The 25,455-nt window shown below is 41.3% G+C and overlaps 1 protein-coding gene across 4 annotated transcripts in view; it reads left to right on the plus strand.

The window, feature by feature from the left end:
* LOC106093173 (cell adhesion molecule Dscam2) overlaps positions 1-25,455 on the plus strand; it is a 324,166-nt gene that overhangs the window by 204,509 nt on the left and 94,202 nt on the right. For all 4 annotated transcript variants that reach the window (XR_009398464.1, XM_059369629.1, XM_059369636.1 and 1 more), the window contains exons 10-13: positions 4,079-4,227; positions 4,389-4,512; positions 12,053-12,180; positions 22,084-22,220. Coding sequence is in view for 3 of the 4 variants with exons in the window: in XM_059369629.1 (XP_059225612.1) it covers positions 4,079-4,227; positions 4,389-4,512; positions 12,053-12,180; positions 22,084-22,220 (538 nt within the window). In the remaining variant the exon portion in view is untranslated. The remainder of the gene's footprint in view (positions 1-4,078; positions 4,228-4,388; positions 4,513-12,052; positions 12,181-22,083; positions 22,221-25,455) is intronic.

The following is a 25,455-nucleotide window of genomic DNA, read 5'->3' on the forward strand; positions in this document are numbered from 1 at the left end:
CAAGATCGAGGTATGGTATTCCTATGGACGCATCAGTAACTCCCCCCAATGGTCCAGAACCTTGGATCTCACGCACGCAGGCCATTAAGTGACCTATTGTATATCCTCGTTAACTCTTCCTCTTCTCTGTTCAGTAACACCCGCCTGATGAAGACGGTTTCAATGCACTTTTTCGTACCATTTCGACGCGACAGACACAAGATCAAGGTATGGTATTCCTGTAGACGCATCAGTAACTCCCGACGGTGGCCCAGGACTTGGATAACACGCACGTTATATTCAATGCCTTCAACGTTGCCTGACTGTCGCTGAAAATTATTAATTTCTGATCGGTCGGTATCCATAGACAACATAAGCTCCGCTGCAGCAGCCATAGCCCACACCTCTGCCTGAAAAAGACTGCAATCATCCCTTATCCCTAGGGAGACATTGATATCGAGTTTACTGCAATAGATACCACACCCTGTTCCATCCTCCATCTACGATCGATCTGTAGAAGCGTTATGTCAGAAAATCTAACGCGCTCCTTTTCTAATCCTTGACTCCATGTTCAGTCTACAGTCTAGTCTGCTTTCCAAAATCACCCCGCAAAACTTTGCCGACTGCGATAACTGTAATTCATCCCCTGCTGAGTGGGTAGCCTTAAGACCAGTATCTTTCGCCTACGCGTAAACAGAACTAGTTCCGTCTTCCCCGCATTCACATCCAGGCCGCAACCCATCGCACATGTAGCAGTACATCCAAGTGCACAAAACTCATCTCCGAAATCGTGTCCCGAAAATTTACCAGTGACAAGAATAACCAGGCCGCGTACGCACAAACTCTTATTCTCCAATACAACAAAAAGAACGTCCATCACGAGGATAAAGAGCAGCGGTAATGTAACCTCTCCCTGAGGTGTTCCCCTCCTTATCCCATAGCGTATTCATCATCCAAACAATCACACCATTCTCCGGACCCGCACCGCTAAGTGCCGCATCAGTGGCAGAGGCCATTGTTGTTAAAAGCCCCCTTCAACATCCAAAAACCCTGCCAGGTTATAGTCCTTTTAATCGATATGTCCCTCAATATTATGTACCACATGATGTAATGCAGAGTCTATGGATCTGCCGTTTATGTAGACATGGTGACAACGAAAGAAGTAAAATGTTCCCAACTCTCTTCTGATATTAAGGTCTAGGATCCTCTCCAGCGTTTAGGCAAGAAAAGAGAAGAGACTAATGAGCCTGAAATCCTTCACTGAATTGTGCCGCAGCTTTCCCGCCTTCGGTATAAGAACTACTTTAACTCCTCCTCCAAAATTTGGGAACATAGGCAAACCTTATACATGCCCTAAACACTCGTAATGTATTCATCACATAAATGGTCCAAGAACTTCCTGCAGCATTTTTTGATAAATACCGTCCTGCCGCGACGATTTAAATGCTCCAAAAGTGTATAGTGCCCACTGCACACTCTCATGAGTTACCAGCCTGTCGCCAACATCCTCCTCGTCCGTGTATCCCAATTCCCATGTTCCGTGGGGTTGCAGCACGGCAAATTTGTCTCGAGCAAATGTGACCCATATAAGTCGATCTCCCGATTTGACTTCTTGAGCCCTTACAAGCCGTCATTTTTGTTCGATTTGGCTGAAATTATGCATGGGGTGTTTTGTTACCCCCACCTGGCTGAAGTTTGGAGCAAAAGTTGTCAGTAATGACTTCCAACATGAATGCCAAGTATGGGGCTATAAACAGATATAGCCCCCATATAAACCGGTCTCCGGATTTGACTTCATGAATCCTTAGAAGACTCGATTTGCATCCGACCTGGCTGAAGTTTGGAGCAAAAGTTTAGCAGTAATGACTTCCAACATTAATGCCAAGTATCATCCGAATCGATCTACAAACAGATATAACCCCCATATAGACCGATCCCCGGATTTGACTTCATGAGTCCTTAGAAGTCCAAATTTTCATCCATTTCATCATTTGAAACAAAAACTTGTGTTATGACTTCCAATATCCATGCCAAGTATGAACCAAATCGGTCTTTAAACAGATATAGCCCCCCATATAAACCGATCCACGGATCTGACTTCTTGAGCCCTTAGAAGCCTCAAATTTCACCCGATTTGGCTGAAATTTGGCCCAGACGCTATCTTATGTTTAACAGCATCAATGCCAACATTTATGCGAATCGATCAATATGGCGATATTTGCCCCCCTAAATCGGTACGATATGACTTCTTGAGACCAAACCCAGTAAAAACATTTTAAGTTCGACAGAGTGTTCTTTATATACCCACCACCATGGATAAACTAAACATGCTCTTTCATAACAACGCCACTACTATATCCATAATCAGGGACGTAGCCAGGGGTTGGGCCCTACTTTTGACAAGACAATTTTTCCCCTTAACATGATGGGAAAAATTTATGCAACTGGTTTCAGTCGTCTACTTTATGTATATACCGTTCGAAACCATTAATACAACTTCCAAAAGATATTTGCACTGTGCTTGGCAATCAGGGTGAAATACAGCTCTGACTTTGACCAATTGTCACCGCTGTTGTGTAAGTTTCTGCACCCAATAGCAACCATAATTTGAAAAAAGAGGTATTTTTACCAATACCACAGTAAAAAGAATTTTGGCAATTTTCGATTTTGAAAAAATGTGAAATGAACCCCCCTCCAAATAAAATCCTGACTATGTCCCTGGCTGCCATATAGACCGATCTGCCGATTAAGGGTCTTAAGCCCATAAAAGCCGCAATTATTATCCGATTTCGCTGAAATTTGGAACGATGAGTTGCTATAAGTCTCCCGACTTTGGACTCAAATATGGTTCAGATCGGACTTTATTTAGATGTAGCGGCCATATAGACCGATCAGCTGATTGAGGGTCTTAAGCCCGTAACCGGCGCATTTATTATCCGATTTCTCTGAAATTTTAAACATTGAGTTGCTTTAAGCTTCCCAACATTCGACATATATATGTTCCAGAACGAACTATATTAAGATATAGCTCCCATATACACCGATCTGCCGATTTAGGGTCTTGAGCCTATAAAAAACGCAATTATTATCCGATTTCTTTGAAATTTAATTTAAATTTTAGGTCTTTCAACATCCGACGTAAATATGGTTCAGATCGGACTTTTTTATATGGTTCAGATCGGACTTTTTTTTTATATATAGCTGCCATATAGACCGATCTGCCGATTTAGGTTCTGAAGCTCATAAAAGCCGCATTTATTACCCAATTTCGCTGGAATTTTACACAGGGACTTGCATTTGGCCTCCCGTTATCCGTCCAGAACATGGGCCAGATCAGACTATATTTAGATATAGCTGCCATATAGACCGACCTTTCAATTTATAGCTCCCACATAGACCGATCTGCCGATTTAGGGTCTTGAGCCTATAAAAGACGCAATTATTATCCGATATCGTTGAAATTTTAAACTGTGAGTTATTTTAGGTCTTCCAACATCCGACGTAAATATGGTTCCGATCGGACTTTATTGTTATATAGCTGTCATATAGACCGATCTGCCGATTTAGGTTCTGAAGCTCATAAAAGCCGCATTTATTACCCAATTTCGCTGGAATTTTACACAGGGACTTGCATTTGGCCTTCCGTCATCCGTCCAGAACATGGGCTGAGTCTGATCTCTATATTCAGATATAGCTGTCATATAGACCGATCTTCCAATTTAGGGTCTTTTGCACATAAAAAGCCGATTGTTTTGCCCGGTTTAGAAGAGTTCTCGGGACCTTAAGCAAATATGATCCAGACCAGCCCCGATTAGCATATCACAATGGATATGGTAGTGGAGTTGTTATATAAGAGGATGGTTAATTTATCCATGGTGGTTGTTGTTGTAGCAGTGTGTTGTACCCCGAGCCGGCAGCCCTTGCCGATGAAAGATTTCATCGGATCAATCCGGTGCCATGGAATTGATCCATGGTGGCGTTCGGCACAGCCGAATTTAGCACATTTTTATTTGTTTTTTTTTTTAGATTCTATTTTCATAACTCAATCTAATATAATTTTCTTATTTATTTGTATGTGATGTTTTAATGGCCTTGGCAGCACCATTGACCGCCCATCTTCAGCCACAAGTTCAAACAGTCGATGTCGATAAAGATGCCCAATTTCAGTGCATTGTAACCGGTCATCCGGTACACGATGTTAATTGGTTGCATGATGGAAAGCCCATATTAAGGGACAACCGAGTCGAGGTAAGATTCAAACATGTCGAATATTACAACATGACATGAGCAGAGAAGGTCGTGAGTGTTAAAAGAAATAAATAAATTTAGATTCAGATCGATTTTGATAACACTCCCTCTCTCTCTACGTAACTCCAAATAACTTTTATTAAGGGTTTTCCATCTTTCAGATTCTTGCCGATCCTCCGCGTCTAATTATTAAAAAAGTACAAAAAGATGATCCGGGCATGTATCAGTGTTTTGTATCCAATGAATGGGAGCAGATACAATCCACAGCTGAGCTGCAACTGGGAGGTGAGTAAGCTCATGTATAAACAACTATTACAAAATTTCTTTATGTTTAGAATGCCCGTAATGGACGATAGTAATTAAATTTCATTTCATTTTTCAAAAATTGCGTAGCTTAAGTAAAGGATGTTATTCAAATTTCTTTTTTAAATTCTTCTGCATTGTCTGTAACTCCTTCAATTATTGATAGGACATTCCCTACATAAACAAAGTGATTGAAGTGTAATTAAAATGTTGAGCATAATTCTTCAATATTTTCCATTTGCTCACACTGACAATTGTTGTCAAGTCAATAAATATTTCATCAATTTTCTTTAATTGCTGACAAGCATTCACAGCTATCACAAAGTGCTGCGACAATGTGGTCAAGGCACTCAGACGCATTTTCCGACCATATGCACTGTCTGTCTGTCACCCGAGGGGTGCTGTCACCACTTAACCACACACAGAATACTCGTAGTGGGAAGGCATCATCGTCAAGTAGGCAATACAACATGGAGAGAAAATGGTTACAACTGTGGCAGATTCCAAACCAATACAGACAGCAATTGCCATACCAATAACAAAAGTGTCCATTATTATGGCATACAATTTGATTATATTTCAATTAAAAAAATTAATTTTTCACAAGGAAGAGCTACTGAAGGATGATTTTTTAGCTCCATACTACTTCTGCATTTGGATACCTCCCCAGCTGGAGGATTGGGAAAAGCTTATCAGATATGATGGGTGCCGCAGAAATAAAATGGGAGTGGCGAATCAACAAGTTAGCACAAGCAGGGGGTGCCCCGCTGGCACGGATATCAGAATGTGATCATGATGGGTTCGTGCAATAGAGTCGGCAGCTTATCTGCTGCCGAAATGACCAACGGTGGCGCTCACAGATCTTCAGAAGATTCACCATCAAGAAAGCCCGGCCAAGTGGGTCGCAGGCAAAAGGGCAAAAGTCGGGCGGTGCCGACTGTATAATACCCTACACCTAGCCTATAAATCCAAGTTGGAGCTATTGGTTTGCCCAAAAAGTAATTGCGGATTTTTTAAAACGAAAGTAAATGCATTTTTAATAAAACTTAGAATGAACTTTAATCAAATATACTTTTTTTACACTTTTTTTCTAAAGCAAGCTAAAAGTTACAGCTGATAACTGACAGAAGAAAGAATGCAATTACAGAGTCACAAGGTGTGAAAAAATTTGTCAACGCCGACTATATGAAAAATCCGCAATTAATTTTTGGGCAACCCAATATATGGAAGCTATACCTTAATCTGAACCGATTTCGACCAAACTTCTCAAATATTGTGGTAAATGTTCAGAAAAGCGTTGTGCGAAGATTGGTCAATAAATGCGCTTGCAGTGGCTCTAGGAATGAAAATCGGGCGATATATATGCATCGATAAGTATACCGATCGGCTTAGAATCACTTCCTAATTCTGTCTGTCTGTCTGTCTGTCCAAGAATACATTCTTGTGATCAAGGTACAGTTCGCATTTCTTGTCTGACTAGCCGAACTGGGCCCGCTCCGCTGCGCCTTCTTTAACTCTCTAATATCTTTTTAGGCTGGGGACACTTCGCCCTGTATGCGGATATCCTATGTAGCCTATGACGCTGAACGCGTTCGAATCCTGTCGAGAACATCTGACAAAGCCGTAGTTATCCCCTCTTAATGTTGGCGACATTTGCGAGATACAATACCATGCATGGTCATTTAAAAATTTTTCCTTAAAGAGGTGTCGCACTGTGTGACGCTATGAAAAAGAACCCTCGGCTATAAAAAAGGACCCTTATCATTGAGTTTAAACTTAAAAGCACTCATTGATATGTGAGAAGTTTGGTTCCTGGTGTTTTTAAAAATTGGGATAATGAGAATGGCTTTTTTAGGGGAGGGATGGCCAATGCCATGCATGGTCATTTAAAAATTGTTCCCCGCAAAGAGGTGTCGCACTGTGTGACGCTATAAAAAAGGACCCTCGGCTATAAAAAAGGACCCTTATCATTGAGTTTAAACTTGAAAGCACTCATTGATATGTAAGAAGTATGGTTCCTGGTGTTTTTGAAAATTAGGATAATGAGAATTGCTTTTTTAGGGGAGGGATGGCACCACAGATATTTCGACTCAAATATGGATATCATATTCGTGCTGCACTTCCAAATCCCATTAATTTGAGCCCCATATTACCATGCAAATTCGTTCTTTTCTCCCAACGGAAATGAAGTTCAATTTAGGGGGCCCCAAAACACTTGACTCCAAAATTAAATAACAAATTCGTTTTCTACTCTCAAATACCATTGATTTGAGTCCCATATTGTCATAATGGGTCAAATAACCCATTTGACGTATCTTTGGGAGGAAAAACGCCTCCTTGACTTGAACGCAAATTTTAATGTCATATTCGTAATCTACTCCCAAATGCCTTTCATTTGAGTCCCATATAGCCATGGTGGGCTAATATGCCCATTTGGGGGTATTTGGGGGTGGGCGACCCCCACCATTACTTGGACCCAATGTTTTATGCCATATTTTTAATATACTGTCTAATACTTTTCATTTGAGTCCCATATTGACATGAACTTGGAATATATCTGTTTATAGGAGTTTTGGGGTTGCGGGGGCCCGCTGGACACTTGGACCCAAATTTTAATACCATATTCGTTTTTTTGGTCTCCAATACCTTTCATTTGATACCCTTATTGTGCCCATCGGACCACTTTCGAATATGGTTGGCATTTTTGTGGTAAGGGGGAGGGTCCGCCTCCAACCGATGTCTAAAAATTATATAGCCTATGTTTCCTTCCAGACAAACGTACACAATCTATGAAAATGTTAAGAAAATCGGTTCAGCCATGTATCACATAGTCATAATGGGTCTAATGGCGTTTTTGAGTTGCGGCGTGACCCCCTATACTTTGATCTGATTTTGTATGCCAGATTCGAAATCTTCTCCTGAATGCCTTTCATTTGAGTCCCATATTGAAATGAACGTTCAATATGCCTGTTTGGGGGAGTTTTGGGGTTGGGGCGGCCCGATGGGACTTAGACTCAAATTTTTTATACCATATTCGTATTCTACTCTGCAATACCTTTCATTTGATACCTAGATTGTCCCGCTCGGTCCACTTTTGATTTTGGGTTGTGTTTTTGGCATAAGGAGGAGGGTCCATCCCCCTTCCAATATCGAAAAATTATATAACCTATGTTTCGTTCCAGATCAACCTACACAATATGCGAACATTTCGAGAAAGTTGGTTCCGACGATTTTCAGTCTATACGGAACAAACAAACCGAGTCCCATATATCCGTGATTGGCTAATGCGCCCATTTTGGGCGTTTTTGTGGGGCTGGGGTGACCCCCTATACTTCGACATGAATTTGTATGCCAGCTTCGTTATCTACTCCCGCATAATTTTCATTTGATACCCATATTGTCCTTGTCGGTCCACTTGTGTTTTTTGGGGTAACGGTGAAGGGGCCGCCCCTTCCGTTATCAATAAATTATAAAACTTATTCCAACTTCCTAACCATATTTGTAATCTACTCCCGAATACCTTTTGTTTGAGTCCCATATTGTCATGATCGTCAAGTAAACCTATTTTAAGGGGTTTAGGGGCTGGGGCGGCTCCCTAGGTACTTGGACCCTACTTTAAATATGAAATTCGTACTCTACTCTTGAATACCTTTCATTTGCATCCCATATTGTCTCCATCGGTTCACTTTTATTTTTTGGGTAGTTCTTTGTGGGTAAAGGGGAAGGTCCGCCCCCCTCCCAATATCAAAAAATGATATAGCCTATGTTTCCTTCCAGGACAACCTACACAATCTGTGAAAGTTTTAAGGTAATCGGTTCGGCCGTTTTTGAGTCTATACGGAACAAACAAACAAACCGACAAACAAACACAAATTTAATTTTATGTATAAGAAGGAGAAGAAATCTGAACCGATTTCCATGAAATTTACCAGTAATATCGAGAGTCCAGCCAAATTTCGAGAAAATCCGTTAACAAATGACTATTTTATTGCATTATTGCTGCATATATGGGAGCTATATCCAAACCTGAACCGATTTTTTCCAATTTCAATAGGCTTCGTCTCTAGGCCGAAAAACATGTCGGTACCAAATTTTGAGACGATCGGATGAAATCTGCGACCTGTACTTTGTAAACAAATAAACATGGACAGATAGCCAGACAGACAGCCGGGCATAGCTAAATCGAATCAGAAAGTGATTGTGCGTCGATCGGTATACGGATCAACGGGTCTATCTCTCTTCCTTCTGGGTGTTACAAACAAATGCAGTAAGTTATAATACCCTGTACCACAGAAGTGGTGCAGGGTATAAAAATAATGGAACTGACAACTCTCCGATGACGACCTATGGATGGATTACGGTTGGAACATGGAACGTCAGCTGAGAGAGCTCAGAGGCATCGAGACTTTACCAAGTCCAGAAGGAGATGTCACACTACAACCCAGACATCCTCGTTCTGAGTGGTGTACGATGGCAGAAATCCGGAACTATGGATCTTCAAGGTAGTTACCATTAAATTTTTTCAGGCAGTGAAAGCCACCGAATAAATGGGGTCAGTCTTTTGCGGTCGCCGAAAACAAAGCCAGCTCTTCTATCATACTATGTTATATCTGAACACATCATGACGCCAAGATTGATACGCGCCAACCGAACCCGATGACGGCGAAACGAAGGATCAATTCTACTCCCAACTCGACTCAGTGACACGCTCTCTACCAAAAGGAGACATTAAACTTGTTATGGGGTAGATTTTAATAGCAAGGTGGGTAATAACAACAATAATCCACCATATATCATGGAAATGCAAGAACTTGGCGATACCAGGAATAACAATGGCGACAGAGTGGTTGATTTCTGCGCAAGAAACCGGCTCTTTATTGGAGGCACAAAATTCCCCCCATAAAAATATACACAAATATACTTGGGAATCACCAGATGAAAACACCCGTAATCAAATCGACCACGTACTTATCGGTAAACTCTTTCTGCGTTCGCTGATGGATGTGAAAACGAGACGAGCAGCCGACATCGATAGTGACCACATGTCGTAAAAAGGACTCAAACAAAAAGCACAAACTTCAACCTCTTAAACCTAAAAGACTCCGAAACAGCTCGCGAATAAAAGTCTACATTAAGGGAGAAACTACAAAATAACACCCATACATGGGCCGACATAGCAGCAGCATGTACGGAGACGGCCACCTCTGTCATAGGCATTGCTCGACGATTTCAAAATCCATGGATTGGCAGCCGATTGTACGTACCGCTGCCGCCTCAGTGTACAACACACTGCTACAACAACAACAAACCATGGATAAACAACGAAACTATTGAGGAAATAAAACACCGAAAATGTCTACGCAAAGCTCTGCTACAGCCAAAATCAAGAGCAACAAAAACAGCAGCCAGGACTGAATATCGCGCCTTCGCGTCGCTGGTCAAGCACGTAGTTCGCAGAGATAAGCGAATATATTTTAATATACTGGCAGAGCAAGTCGACAATTCAGCTAATATAGGAAACATGCGTGGTGTCTACGAGTCAGTAAAACAAATGAGCAGCAACAATATAAGGCCAATGGCAGTAATAAAAAATGAGGACGAATCGAGATTAACAACACCCGAACAGCAATTAGAGCGATGGTGCGGTTTCTTCATCGCCGAAGGACACGCAACAGAGGACGCAAGCTCCGACCTCCTCAATCTCCTTGTGCGCCGAAACCCACATAGGGATATAACTACGGCCCCATTCAGCTGCAAAGAAATTGAGGTCGATCTGGTCTAACTCAAAAACGGCAAAAGGGCCTGCCCTGATAATAGACCTGCTGAACTGTTGCAGTATGGGGCATACCCCATTGCTCAACCGATCACGCCAATAGTTAGGGAGGCCTGGGATACAAACGCTGTCCCCATGGAATGGAATAAGGGGATCATGGTCACAATCCCAAAGAAGGGTGACCTCACCGATCACATGTAAGAACTGGAGGGGGATTACATTGCTAAACGCAATAGATAAAGTGATGGCAAGTCTTTTTCTGCAGCGTATTTCCCCTGCACTTGATAGCATTTTGAGGAAGGATCAGACAGGTTTTCCGCCAGGATGTTCTTGTGCCAACCACATTAACTCCCTGGGCATAATTATTGAACAATCCGCAGAACTTAATACACACCTATACCTTTTATTCATCGACTTCGAGCGTGCTTTTATCACAGTCTCGCGAATTTCAATGTGGAGCACGCTGTTGTATAAGGGAATCTCTAAAAAAATTGTGACACTAATAAGTGAGCTGTATAGAAATGCTGAAGTTTCAATCCATTTCAATGGAAAAGTGAGCCAACTTTTCGGGATCGACAAAGGAGTGAAGCAGGATAGCATCCTGTCGCCGACGATGCTATCCTTTTATTTTATTAGACTCCGCATTAGAAGCAACTAATGCTTTGGCACCCTATGGCATACGCTGGGGTATTAACGATTTCCTCGGAGACATCGACTACGCGGATGATATATGCTTCTTTGCTCTTGACTTCGAGCACATAAAGGCGAAAGTGGAACGATTGAATGGAAATGCTGCCAAAGTAGGCCTGAGGATTAACATAGCAAAGAACAAATTGATGAGGATAGGAACATCAAATCTGACACCGCTCACTATAATCGAACATGTAATTGGAGACGTTGACAACTTCTCCTGTCTTGGCGCCTTTTAATAACCATCACCATTTCATTTGATACCCATATTGCCCAAAGCGTCGAAAGAGTCCTGTTGCGGAGTTTTTTTTGGGTTGGGCGTCCCCCCCAACGCTTTGGGCAAACTTTGTATATGAAATTCGTACTATACTCTTAAATACCTTTCATTTGATACTCATATTGTCCCAATCGGTAAACATGTCCGCCCGGGTGGGTTTTGGGATGGGGCGTCCCCCCAGGTTATTGGTCGCAAAAATTTTGTACCAATTTCGTGTTTTTGGGATACCATAAGGTGGCATACAAACATTCGGTTAAATCGGTGCACGTATCTCCGAGATTTGGCGTTTTTTAAAATTGGGGTATGGGGGAGAGTCAGCAGCATTAAATAAAATTCTGTATGTGATGTTCTGTTCTATTGGGATTTTCAACATCCATGCACAAAGTAATCTGCCCAGTCAACCCAACAAATGCCATCCTTGGTGCAATCTTCCTAGCCCAACTTAAAGAGCTTAAAGAATATGCTTGAATGCAAATCTGCATCGTTATTTTTCTTTTTCTATTTTCAAGTTTTCAAAACATGAAGGCTATTTGTATAAGTTATCATAACATTGAGCGTAGAAATGTGTTTGCATTGCATATTTCCATATTTGTGGCAACTAAATTTGATTTGGCCATATTTTCCTGTATACAACACATAACACGCATATATGAACACAATTATGATTTTTTTTTTTGTTTTTAATATTAATACAAATATTTTTCATATAATTCCTGCTAAATTTGCTATTGTAACCACAAAAGACCATTTATTTTTGTTGTTGACATTCTTCTTCGTTTTAGATGCCTCACCAGAATTGCTCTATTGGTTTTCGGAGCAAACGTTACAACCAGGACCAACAGTTTCGTTAAAATGTGTTGCTACGGGAAATCCTCTACCGCAATTTACATGGACATTGGATGGGTTTCCGGTAAGTAATTGCAATGACAAAAATCGTTGCCATGGATGAAGACAATTTTAATATGCCCCTAAGCAGAGTTTGCAATGTGGTAAAGGTTCCATCATCATGTATCTATCTATGGTGGTTCAGTTATGTTGTAAATAATTGTTAAAATACATGTAAAGGGTGATTTTTTAGCTATTATCTTTTGGGCAACACTGGTTTGAACAGCTCAAGCACGTTTCGTGTTATGTTTTACTGTTTATTTTACCACAAATCGTCTTACAAACGAACAACGCTTGCAAATTATTGAATTTTATTATCAAAATGCGTGCTCTGTTAGGAAAATCCATTGCGCGCTTCTTCCGTTTCATGGCCAGAGCTCATTTCTGGCTCAATGGGTACCTAAATAAGCAGAATTGTCGATTTTGGGAGTGAAGATCAGCCAGAAGCAATCCAAGAGCTACCAAGGCATCTAGAAAAAGTCTCAGTTTGGTGCGGTTTATAGGCTGGTGGCATCATTGGATCGTACTTCCTAACGTAACTGTGAATGGTGAGCGCTACCGTGAGATGATATGCAACTTTTTTTTTTTGCCCAAAATGCAAGAGCTTGACTTGCATGGCATGTGGTTTTAACAATGCGGTGCCACATGTCACACAGCACGCATAACAATGGACTTTTTGAGAGGCCCGTTCGGTGAACATTTTATCTCACTTTCGGGATCGGTCAATTGGCCACCTAGATCGTGCGATTTAACGCCTTTAGACTATTTTTCTGTGGGGCTATGTTAAAGCTTATGTCTAAACAGACAAGCCCGCTTCAATTGACGCATTGCAAACTTGCAAATTGCAAATTTTGTCCATGAACATTCCACTTGGGAACAGGGGCAAAGTTCTCACTTATCAATGAGTGCAGTCCGATTCAAGTTTAAGCTCAATGATTAGGGGCCTCCTTTTTATAGCCGAGTCCGAACGGCGTGCCGCAGTGCGACACCTCTTTAGAGAGAAGTTTTACAACATGGCATAGTGCCTCACAAATGTTGCCAGCATTAGGAGGGAAAAACCACCGATGACAATTTTTTCTGATGGTCTCGCCAGGATTCGAACCCAGGCGTTTAGCGTCATAGGCAGACATGCTAACCTCTGCGCTACGGACGCATTGGAAGACAATTATGCAGCATTTACTCGTGAGATACCGGCCGAAGTGTTAAAAAGAGTAAGCCACAATTGGACTAAGCAGATGTGCCATTTGAGGCGCAGTCACGCTCAATATTTCCATGAAATAATCTTCAAACAATAACTTATATGGACCGTACAATCGATTCAAATAAAGATTTCATGCATCAAAAGCACGCTAATTTTCGAAGGAGTAAATCTAGCCGCTTGAAATTTTGCACGAATACTTCTCATTAGTGTAGTTTGGTTGGGATTGTAAATGGGCCAAATCGGTCCATGTTTTGATATAGCTTTCATATAAACCGATCTTGGGTCTTGACTTCTTGAGCCTCTAGAGGGCGCTATTCTTATCCGATTTGGCTGAAATTTTACACGAAGTATTTTCTTATAATATCCAACAACTGTGCCAAGTATGGATCAAATCGGTTCATAACCTGATAGAGCTGTCATATAAACAGATCTGGGGACTTGACTTCTTGAGCTTCTAGAGGGCGCAATTCCTATCCAATTTGGTTGAAATTTTGCAAGACGTATTTTTTCTTACTTTCAACAACTGTGTCAAATAAGGTTCGAATCTGTTCATAACCTGATATAGCTGTCATATAATCCGATCTTGGGTCTTGACTTCTTGAGCCTCTAGCGGGCGCAATTATTGTCCGATTTGAATGAATTTTTGCATGAAGTATTTTGTCATGATATCCAACAACTGTGCCAAGTATGGCTCAAATCGACCGATAACCTAATATAGCTGCCATATAAACCGATCTTGGGTCTTGACTTCTTGAGCCTCTAGAGTGCGCAATTCTTATCCGATTGGAATGAAATTTTGCACGACTGTTTTGTTATTATATCCAACAACTGTGCCAAGTATGGTTCAAATCGGTTCATAACCTAATATATCTGCCATATAAACCGATCTTGGGTTTTGGCTTTTGAGCCTCTAGCGGGCGAAATTCCTACCCGATTTGGTTGAAATTTTGCAAGACGTATTTTTTTCTTACTTTCAACAACTGTGTCAAATAGGGTTCAAATCGGTTCATAACCTGATATAGCTGTCATATAAACCGATCAGAAGTTCAGGTTTATATACAAAGAATACGAAATCATCAAAAATTGTTTGGAAACTTTTTTCTACCCAAAATATCTGGAAAATTATAGGTACCCAAAAAAGGTATTTATTGGGTATTTACCGAATAAATACCCAAGCGTTGGATATTTACCCGGTAGATACCCATTGGTAAGCTGGGTTGTGTTCTGGTGGATGGCGCTTCAAAAGTCCGCCTACTGTTCAATACTCAAAGGGATCCAAAGGATGACTTGCTTGTGCATGATAGCCGCACTGAGGACGACACCATCTAAAGCACTGAATTTAATGCTACATCTAATGCCTCTGGACATTGAGGCTAGACAAATTGCTGCGACCATTGCTGTGAGGCTAAGGGAGCTCTCTGTTTAGTCATGTGGCGGCCAATTTTCCAGGCAGTGTGGATGACACCCTACCTGAGCCGTTTTTTGTTAAAAAGTACTGTACCACTATTCCTGATAGAACCGATTGGAACTTCGATATCTCTGGTAATAGAAGTTACATAGACTTCTATGAGGATGGTTTCAAACTAGACGACCAGGTACGTTTTGGGGTGAACTCTAAAGATCTAGATTGTCATTAATATCTTCTCAGACAGCCAGGCAGTCATTAAATCCTTGGACATCGTATTTCTGAACACAAAAATTGCCTTCGACTGTCCCAGAGATGGCTGAACAGTTTGCAATTCACCTGTTCTGAGTGCCGGGCCACAGAGATATTCCAGGAAACTGTAAAACGGACGAGCTTGCGAGACTATGAACTACCCTACACATTCCAGGGATACTGGAATCTATGGGTATGCCTCTAGCGACATCTAAGCTAAGTTATCAGGACCAGGCCCGAAGGACAACGAATAATAGATGGTCACAAAGAGGGGGCTGTAAGCATTCCAAAACTATGTGGCCTAATCTAGACTTGAAGTGTGTACACTTCAAAACTGTTCGTGACCTTACCGTCCTCTGGTTGTTATTGCTCAGATGACCAGTTTACAGTCTTTAAAGATGTTCACACTCGACGTCCTCCAACACTACACCACCTCAAGCATTCCTTGATCACCCGGATCTCCGCCTGCATGACCGTATTATGGTCAGGCAGTTTGAAACGGATCTCGGTCCTTGAGTTCGCACTCTAGACCCCCAGACCTACACTGTCCTCTAGCTTTGATCCATTCGTGTAGCATGTACTTCCAGATGACAATACCATAGTTCTGTCAATCCAAGATTGTGCCGCGGGCAACAGTGCCGAGCACTTGACCTCAAGTATCGTCAAAGGAATCCGATCGGAAACTTCTTCTCTTCCTTTCAGGTTTCCTATCGTCGGCTCGATTGTACCGCGATGGTATGAGCTGCTCCCATCCTCAATCCATTCCCCATCGTCTTTAGTTTCATAGCTGCCTCTCTCTGAAACTGTATGAATATGGGTCGGATATCTAAAATAGTCTCTAGTGCCCTAGTGGGCTTGGTCCTCATCGCTCCACCTATGCCAACACAACATGTTCTCTGAACCTGTTGTATGATCCTTACGTTGCAGTTTTTTTCCATAGCAGTCCACCAAACCGGCGAGGCCAATGTAAGTATTGGTCTAATCAGGCTTATGTAGAGCCAGTGGATTATTTTGAAATTCAGGGCCCATTTCCAGCTTACGACCCATCTTCAAAATGTTCAATATCTTCTCATTATACTACTGAATGTGACATTTTCAATTCAGTTTCCTATCCCAGATCTTTCTAGGTTAGGTTGATAAGAGGGTGCAGATATTAATCTGCCCCGTGCCACTATAGGCATGCACCTAAGCCAGTACTCCGCTTGTTCTGGGCTCTAAATACTAGTAAAAGCAACCTCGAGAAAGAAATTTTTAAGTTAGGAATTCCGTGCTACTTACAAAATCCTGAATTGTTTCCAATACCACTACCCTAAGTTAGTTCATGTCTGGTATCGTGTCCCCACCTAAGTACCGGTGTCTGTTAGCCCCAAAAGCCGGGCAATGACATAGGAAATGTTCCAACATCTCATCATCTTCCTCACATGCCATACACATCATCTCATCATCTTTCCCGTTATGCCAAAAACTATAATGACCTCCTTCTTACTTCCTTTCAGTAATAGCCTCGTCCTCTTACGATCCGGATCACCCCATAGGATTTTCGCCGTCCTACCAACTGTTTCGCTGTTGCACAGTGTTACACAGCGTTGGTCGCCCACGTCCTTATAGGACTGCATCGACCCGAAAGGCTTCGGGTTAACGAAGCTTATCGACGGCATTTCTCTGGCCTTCACTGCCAAATTGTCTGCCGTTCATTCATTCCCCCTTACTCCGTTATGGCCCAGCACCCACACGGATTTTGCCATCCTCAGAGAAGGCGTTTATCTCCTTCTTACACTGCAAGACTGTTCTTGATCTTACCTTCCTGCTTGTTATTGCCCTTATGAACATTTTACTGTCCGTAAAGATGTTCACACTGGACGTCCTAGCGTAAGTACCACACCACCTCACGCATTCCGTGATCGTGATCACCAACCCCATTCTGTCCCCTAGCTTTGATCCTTCCGTATAAAAGCTAGGGAACAGCATGGTTCTGGAGTACACCTAAGTATTTGTGATTGTCACACATCGATATCTTTCTGTTAGGGACCAAAATTGTGGCCACCTCGTAAACTGGCAGATTTTAGTCTTCTCTGGATTAACATTGAGACACCTAGATCTAGGCCAGTCATATGCCATTTTCAAGACCCTTTTAGCCCTTCAGCAGAGCTCATTCGGATCCTTACCCCTTAGAAGTATTATAACATCGGGTTCAAATCCTTCCTCGGTCATTTATGGTGGTCACCCATAGGAGTGGCGATAAAATGCCCCCTCTATGTCAATGCATACCGCCAATGTGTACGTCTTGTGCATCGTCTGATTCTTCTATTTTATCCACAACCTCGTGCAGTGTAGTCTCCAACGACCATCTTTTGACATTGGCATACTGTTTGGATTTGAGCATTTCGCTGGATGTCCTACTCTTTATCATGGTGTCCACAATACGTTCCATGGATTTGAAGAGAAAGCACATAAGGCTTACAGGTCTGTAAGCCTTTAGTATCACATAACTTACCCTTCCGGGCTTGGTTATAAATACCACCCTTATTTGCATATACTCCTTATTTTTCTAAATATATGCAAATCCTAGGTATGCTACGAAAATAGCGGCCAAATGGGGGGCGCGGTAGTCGGCCTTCTTCTATAGTAACGCCGGAAATATTCCATCGGGTTCGGGTTATTTAAATGGTTTGAAGCTCATCTAAGCTTCGTGTATCCTAAATTCTGTAATTATAAACCTTCGATCAATTTCATTATTCCAAGCACCCCGTGTCTCCTTGAGTCCCGTCGTATCCTGTGGGAAATGCGTTTTCATCATAATCATCAACATATACGCCGAGGTCTCTCCCTCCCTCGCCCTCTGTCACGCCCTCTCCCTCCCTCTCCATCTCTCCTTCCCTCTCTCCCTCCCTCTCGCTCTCTCCCTCCCTCTCCATCACTCCCTCCTTCTGTCATGTCATATCCTGTGGAAAATGCGTTTTCATCATAATCATCAACATATCCTCCGAGGTCTCTCCCTCCATCTGCCTCTCTCCCTCCCTCGCCCTCTTCCTCTCTCCCTCCCTCGCCCTCTTCCTCTCTCCCTCCCTCGCCCTCTTCCTCTCTCCCTCCCTCTCTCTCTCCCTCCCTCTCTCTCTCCCTCCCTCTCTCTCTCCCTCCCTCTCTCACTCTCTCACTCTCCCTCCCTCTCTCTCTCTCTCGCTCTCTCTCTCCCTCCCTCTCCCTCCCTCTCTCTCTCCCTCCCTCTCCCTCTCTCCATCCCTCTCCCTCTCTCCCTCCCTCTATCATGTCATCTACTAACGTTTCGGTTTGGACCAGGGTTTTTGATAGAAACTTTTTATACCCACGACCGAAGGATGGGGGTATATTCATTTTGTCATTCCGTTTGCAACACATCGAAATATTCACTTCCGAACCTAGAGAGTATATATATTACTGATCGCCGTAAAAATCTAAGACGCTCTAGCCATGTCCGCCCGTTTGTCTGTTGAAATCACGCTGCAGTCTTTAAAAATGGAGATATTGAGCTGAAACTTTGCACAGATTATTTTTTATACCCACCACCGTAGGATAGGGGGTGTATTCATTTAGTCATTCCTTGTGCAACACATCGAAATATCAATTTCCGACCCTACAAAGTATAAATACTTCAGATCGACGTAAAATTCTAAGACGATTTAACGATGTCCATGTGTCTGTCCGTCCGTCTGTTGTAATCACTCTACAGTCTTCAAAAATTGAGATATTGAGCTGAAATTTGGCACTGATACGTTTTTTGATGCACGCTGGTTAAGTACTTGAACGGGCCAAATCGGACCATATTTGGATATAGTTGCTATATAGACCGATTTTCCGACAAAGGGTCCAATGCCCATAAATGCTTAATTTTTCATCCGATTTCGCTGGAATTTGAAACAGTGAGTAGTTTTAGGCCTCCCGACATCTGACCCAAATATGGTCGGACTATTTTTATATGTAGCTGTCATATATACCGATCTAACGATAAAGGATCTGAAGCCCATAAAAACTTGATTTATTACCCGATTTCGCTGAAATTTATAACAGAGGGCTATCTTAAATCTCCTGATATCTGACCTAAATATGGCCCAATCGGACTTTATGTAGGTATAGCTGCTATGTAGACCGATCTCCAGATAAAGGGTCTAAAGCCCATAAAAGCTTTATTTTTTAACCGACATTGAGTATTTTTACGCCTCCTAACCTCGGACCCAAATGTGGTTCAGATCGGAATATATTTAAATATAGCTGCCATTTAGACCGATCTGCCGATAAAGGATCTAAAGCCCATAAGAGCTCTATATATTACCCGATTTCGGTGAAATTTGAAACAGCGGGTAGTCTTAGTTCTCCGGACATCCGTGCCAAATATGGCTCGGATCGGACTATGTTTATATTGGGTTGCCCAAAAAGTAATTGCGGATTTTTTAAAAGAAAGTAAATGCATTTTTAATAAAACTTAGAATGAACTCTAATCAAATATACTTTTTTTACACTTTTTTTCTAAAGCAAACTAAAAGCAACAGCTGATAACTGACAGAAGAAAGAATGCAATTACAGAGTCACAAGCTGTAAAAAAAATTGTCAACGCCGACTATATGAAAAATCCGCAATTACTTTTTGGGCAACCCATTATTTAGCTGTCATACAGACGGATATCCCGGTAAAGGGTCTGAAGCGAATAAAAGCTTTATTTTTTCTATAGACTGATGTGCCGATTAAGGGTCTGAAGCTCATAAAAGCTTTGTTTATTACCCGATTTTGTAGAAATTTGAAATACAAAATTCAACAGTGACTTATATTTATTAGCCCACTCAATATCCGTGTCGAATTTGGGCGCATAAGTTATCCAATTTTCACCAGATTTTGCCGAAAGGGGGTTTTCATATATACCCGATTTGGTGGGTATCCAAAGTTCGACCCGGGCGAACTTAATGCTTTTTTACTTGTTTGTCCATAAGCAGGTTAAGTTCGAAGATGGGCTATATGGGACTCTTTTTTTTATACATCCCCCATATAGACCGATCCGCCGATTTAGGGTCTAAGGCCCATATTAATTATCCGATTTTGCTAAAATGTGGGACAGCAAGTTGTGCTAGACCCTTCGACGTTCTTTTTCAATTTGACTCAGATCGGATATAGCTGCATATAGACCGATCTCTCGATTTAAGGTCTTAGCCCCATAAAAGGCGTATTCATTGTCCAATTTCGCCGAAATTTGGGACAGTGAATTATGTGAGGCCCCTCGACATTTTTCTGCAATTTAGCCCAGATCGGTCCAGATTTGGATATAGCTCCCATATAGACCGATCTTTCGATTTAGGGTCTTAGGCCCATTAGAGGGGTTTTTATGTCCGATATCGTCGAAATTTGGGACAGTGAGTTGTGTTAGGGCCTTCGACATTTTTCTTAAATCTGGCCCAGATCGGTTCAGGTTTGGATATAGCTGCCATATAGACCGAACTATCGATTAAAGGTTTTGGGCCCATAAAAAGCGCATTAATTGTCCGAAGTTGCCAAAAATTGGGACAGTGAGTTGGGTTAGGGCCTTCGACATTTTTCTTAAATCTGGCCTAGATCGGTTTAGGTTTGGATATAGCTGCCATATATACCCATCTCTGGATTTAAGGTCTTTTAGCCCATAAAAAGCGCATTAATTGTCCGATGTTGACAAAAGTTGGGACCATGGGTTGTGTTAGGCCCTTCGACATTTTTCTTGAAACTGGCTTAGATCGGTTCAGGTTTGGATATAGCTGCCATATAGATCGAACTATCGATTAAAGGTTTTGGGCCCATAAAAGGCGCAATTATTGTCTGATGTCGCCGAAATTTGGGACCATGAGTTGTGTTAAGTCTTTCGACATTTTTCTTGAAACTGGCCCAGATCGGTTCAGGTTTGGATATAGCTGCCATATAGACCGAACTATCGATTTAAGGTTTTGGGCCCATAAAAAGCGCATTAATTGTCCGATGTTGCCAAAAATTGGGACAGTGAGTTGGGTTAGGGCCTTTGACATTTTTCTTAAATCTGGCCGAAATCGGTTTAGGTTTGGATATAGCTGCCATATATACCCATCTCTGGATTTAAGGTTTTCTAGCCCATAAAAGGCACAATTATTGTCTGATGTCGCAGAAATTTGGGGCCGTGAGTTGTGTTAGGGCCTTCGACATTTTTCTTGAAACTGGCCCAGATCGGTTCACATTTGGATATAGCTGCCATATATACCCATCTCTGGATTTAAGTTCTTAGGCCCATTAAAGGCGCAATTATTGTCTGATGTCGCCGAAATTTGGAACCATGAGTTGTGTTAGGGTTTTCGACATTTTTCTTGAAACTGGCCCAGATCGGTTCAGATTTGGATATAGCTGCCATATATACCCATCTCTGGATTTAAGGTTTTAGGCCCATAAAAAGCGCATTTATTGTCCGTTGTCGCTGAAATTTTTTGACTGTGAGTAGTATTTGGCCCTTCGACATCATTCTCCAATTTGGCTCAAATCGGTCCAAAATTGAATATAGCTGCCATATAGACCGATCTCTCGATTTAAGGTTTTGGACCCATAAAAGGCGCATTTATTGTCCGATTTTTGCAAAACTTCGGCAGTGATATGGACATAATGAATCGAGTTACTAGTCTTCGATATGGTATGAACATTCCTGGCCGCTTTTAGCATTTCGCTATTTAGCAAATCAAGTGACATAGCCAACAGATTTCCCCCTTTCTTTGTTGAAGGTTATACAAATTTGAAATGGAAGTAACATTCTCAGTTTTATACATTTTCAGGCATTGCCAATTTGCCTATTGAGGAATTGGGACAAACTGATCACATATCAGTGAGTGCTATCCAATTCCAGTTTAAGCTCAATGGTAAACGTCCATACATATTTAAACAAATACTAAATTTTATAATGGTTTTTCGCTTTATCATCATAAAATGGCTTTCCTTTGAACCCCATTTTATTCACAAAATGTCTATAAAAGCTATTCCGATAAAAACAAATCATATTTAATGTTTTTCCAAATTAAATAACAATAATTTTATATGCATTTTTTCCCCCATTCTATCAATAGATTCCAGACCATTCTCGGTTTTTGGTTGGCCAATATGTGACAATTCACGACGATGTCATCAGCCACGTGAACATCACAAATGTCAAGGAGGAGGATGGTGGCGAATATACCTGTACAGCACAGAACGCCATTGGCAAGTAAGTAAAAAAAAAAAAGCAAAAAAAAAAAGGAAAAAAATAAAGAATCTGCAAACAAATCAGAAAATCGTTATTGCAAATATTTATGTGCTGTTGAAATCAAATAACTTTAATTCAATTGGGAAGTTGAAAATTCTCTCATGGGCAAAAAATACATAGACAGCTTGGATTAGAAATTTGGTTTAATAAATGTTTAAAGTATAAGAGATGAAAAGCGTTCATATGTGACTATATTTTATTAAAAACAAATAATTCATGAAATTGTTTATTTAAAAACATGTTGGCTTTGATCATTAAGAAAAAACAAAAACAAACAAAAAGGATTTAAGTTCGGCCGGGCCGAACTTTGGATACCCACCATCTCGGGTATATATGTAAACCAGCTTTCGTTATAATCGAGTGCAAAATTCATAATTTATGCCCCCATGGCAGATATACCGAAATATGGACCAATTTGGACGAAATTCGGCACGGACATTGAGTGGTCTATGAAATACAAGTCACTGTTCAATTTTGGTGCAATATTAATCCCTTTTGTAGTTATATCCAATAATAGACCGATCTGAAGCATATACGGCACGGATGTCGAAAAGTCTAACATAAGTCACTGTGTCAAATTTCAACGTAGTCGGATTATAAATGTGCCTTTTATGAGGCCAATACTTTAAATCGAGAGATCGGTCTATATGGCAACTATATCCAAATCTTAACCGATCTGTTCCATAATGTAGAACTATGTCAAGGGGTTTAACCTTACTCAATGTCCCAAATTTCGGCGACATCGGAGAATAAATGCGCCTTTTATGGGTCTAAGGCACTAAAGCGGAGCATCGGTCTATATGATAGCTATATCCAATTCTGGATCGATCGGAGCCAAATGGACGAAGGATGTTGAAGGGCCTATGACAACTCACTGTCCCAAATTTTGGCGACATCGGATAATAAATGCGCCTTTTTTGGGCAAAATGCCTTAAATCGAGAGATCGGTCTATATTGCAGCTATATCCAAATCTGGACCGATCTGGGCCAAATTGACAAGGGATATCGAAGGACCCAACCCAACTCACTATACCAAATTTCAGCAAAATCGGATAATAAATGTGGCTTTTATGAGCCTAAGACCCTAAATCGGAGGTCGGCCTATATGGCAGCTATATTCAAATCTGGACCGATCTACACCAAATTGACGAAGGATGTCGAAGGGCCTAACATAACTTACTGTCTTAAATTTCAGTAAAATCGGATAATAAATGTGGCTTTTATGGGCCAAATACCCTAAATCGGCGGATCGGTCCATATGGCAGCTATATTCAAATCTGGACCGATCTGTGCCAAATTGACAAGGGATGTCGAAGAGCCCAACACAACTCACTATCCCATATTTCAACAAAATCGGATAATAAATGTGGCTTTTATGGGCCTTTGACCCTAAATCGGAGGATCGGTCCATATGGCAGCTATATCCAAATCTGGACCGATCTGGGCCAAATTGGCAATGGATGTCGACTGGTCCAACACAACTCACTATACCAAATTTTAGCAAAATCGAATAATAAATGTGGCTTTTATGGGCCAAAGACCCTAAATCGGCCGATCAGTCTATATGGGGGCTATATCAAGATATAGTCCGATATAGCTCATCTTCGATCTTCACTTGCTTATGGATAAAAAAAGACTCTGTGCAAAATTTCAGCTCAATATCTCTATTTATGAAGACTGTAGCGTGATTTCAACAGACAGACGGACAGACGTACGGACATGTCTAGATCGTCTTAGATTTTTACGCGGTTCAAGAATATATATGCTTTATGGAGTCGGAAATGGATATATCGATGTGTTGCAAACGGAATGACAAAATGAATATTCCCCCATCCTTCGGTGGTGGGTATTAAAATGTATTTATTGGGTATTTACCCGGTAGAAACCCATCACTATTTATGGGGTCTTAAACGAATATTTCGAGGACGAATGACGAAATTAGTATACACCCATCCGATGGTGGAGGGTATGAATATTAAGCTGAAATTTTGCACAGACTCGTATTTCTTCCATGCGCTGGTTAAGTTTTTGAATGGGCTAAATCGAAGTATATAGCTCCCATATAAACCGATCTCCCGATTTCACTTCTTGAGCTCATGGGAGCCACAATTTTTGTGCGATTTGGCTGGAGTTTTGCATATAGTGTTCTGTTATGACTTTCAACAATTGCGACAAGTACGTTCCAATTCGGTCTATAACTAGATATAGCTCCCATATAAACCGATATAGCTTCCATATATAGGTAAAGTCTAACCTGGTGTAGCTCCCATACAAACCGATCTTCCGATTTGACTTCGTTAGTCCTTACAAGTCGCAATTTTTGTCCGATTTGGCTTTAATTTGCATTCGTTGTTCTCTTACGACATCCAACAGCTGCGCCAAGTACGGTCTGAATGGGTCTATAACCTAATAGAGCTCCCAACCGGTCTCTCGATTATGATTGTTCGGTTCCTAGGGGCTTTCTTTGTTTGCTGGTTAGGCAGTAGTTTGGTACGTAGAATATAATGATGACCCTTCAAGGAAATTTAGTTTGTGTAAATTATTAGCAGAATCCATGGTGATGAGTTCCCAAGATTTGGCCCTGCCGAACTTTGCACGCTTTTACTTGTTTTTTTCAGATTTCGCTGAAATTTGAAAAAGGAAGTTGTGCCCAGTTATTCAAACCGTATATGGTCCATATCGTTCCATATCGTACATATAGCTGCCATGTAGACCGATATGAAGGTTTAGGGTCTTAAGCCCATAACAGACGCATTTATTATCCGATTTCGCTGAAATTTAAAAATAGAGAGTTGCTTTAAGCTTCCCGACATCCGACTTAAAAATGGTTCAGATCGGACTTATTTAGATATAACTGTCATATGGGCCGATCTGCTGATTTATGGTTTTAAACCCATAAAAACCGCAATTTATACCCGATTTGGCTGAAACTTGGAATGGTGAGTTGATTAAAGCCGCTTCAAATATGGTTCAAATATGGTTAAAGTTTCCATGCGAAAATTTTAAATTTTCGGTGGAGTCACGAATTAAGGCCCATTTCCCCTAAGGACACATAGTTTAGGAGATACAGGCATTTTAAAATTTTCATGCGAAAATTTGAAATTTTCGGTGGAGTCACGAATTAAGGCCCCTTTCCCTCTAGGACACATAGTTTAGGAGATTTTGAAATTTTCATGCGAAATTTTTAAATTTTCGA

This window comes from Stomoxys calcitrans, chromosome 1, assembly GCF_963082655.1.
Source record: "Stomoxys calcitrans chromosome 1, idStoCalc2.1, whole genome shotgun sequence".
NCBI lineage: Eukaryota > Metazoa > Arthropoda > Insecta > Diptera > Muscidae > Stomoxys > Stomoxys calcitrans.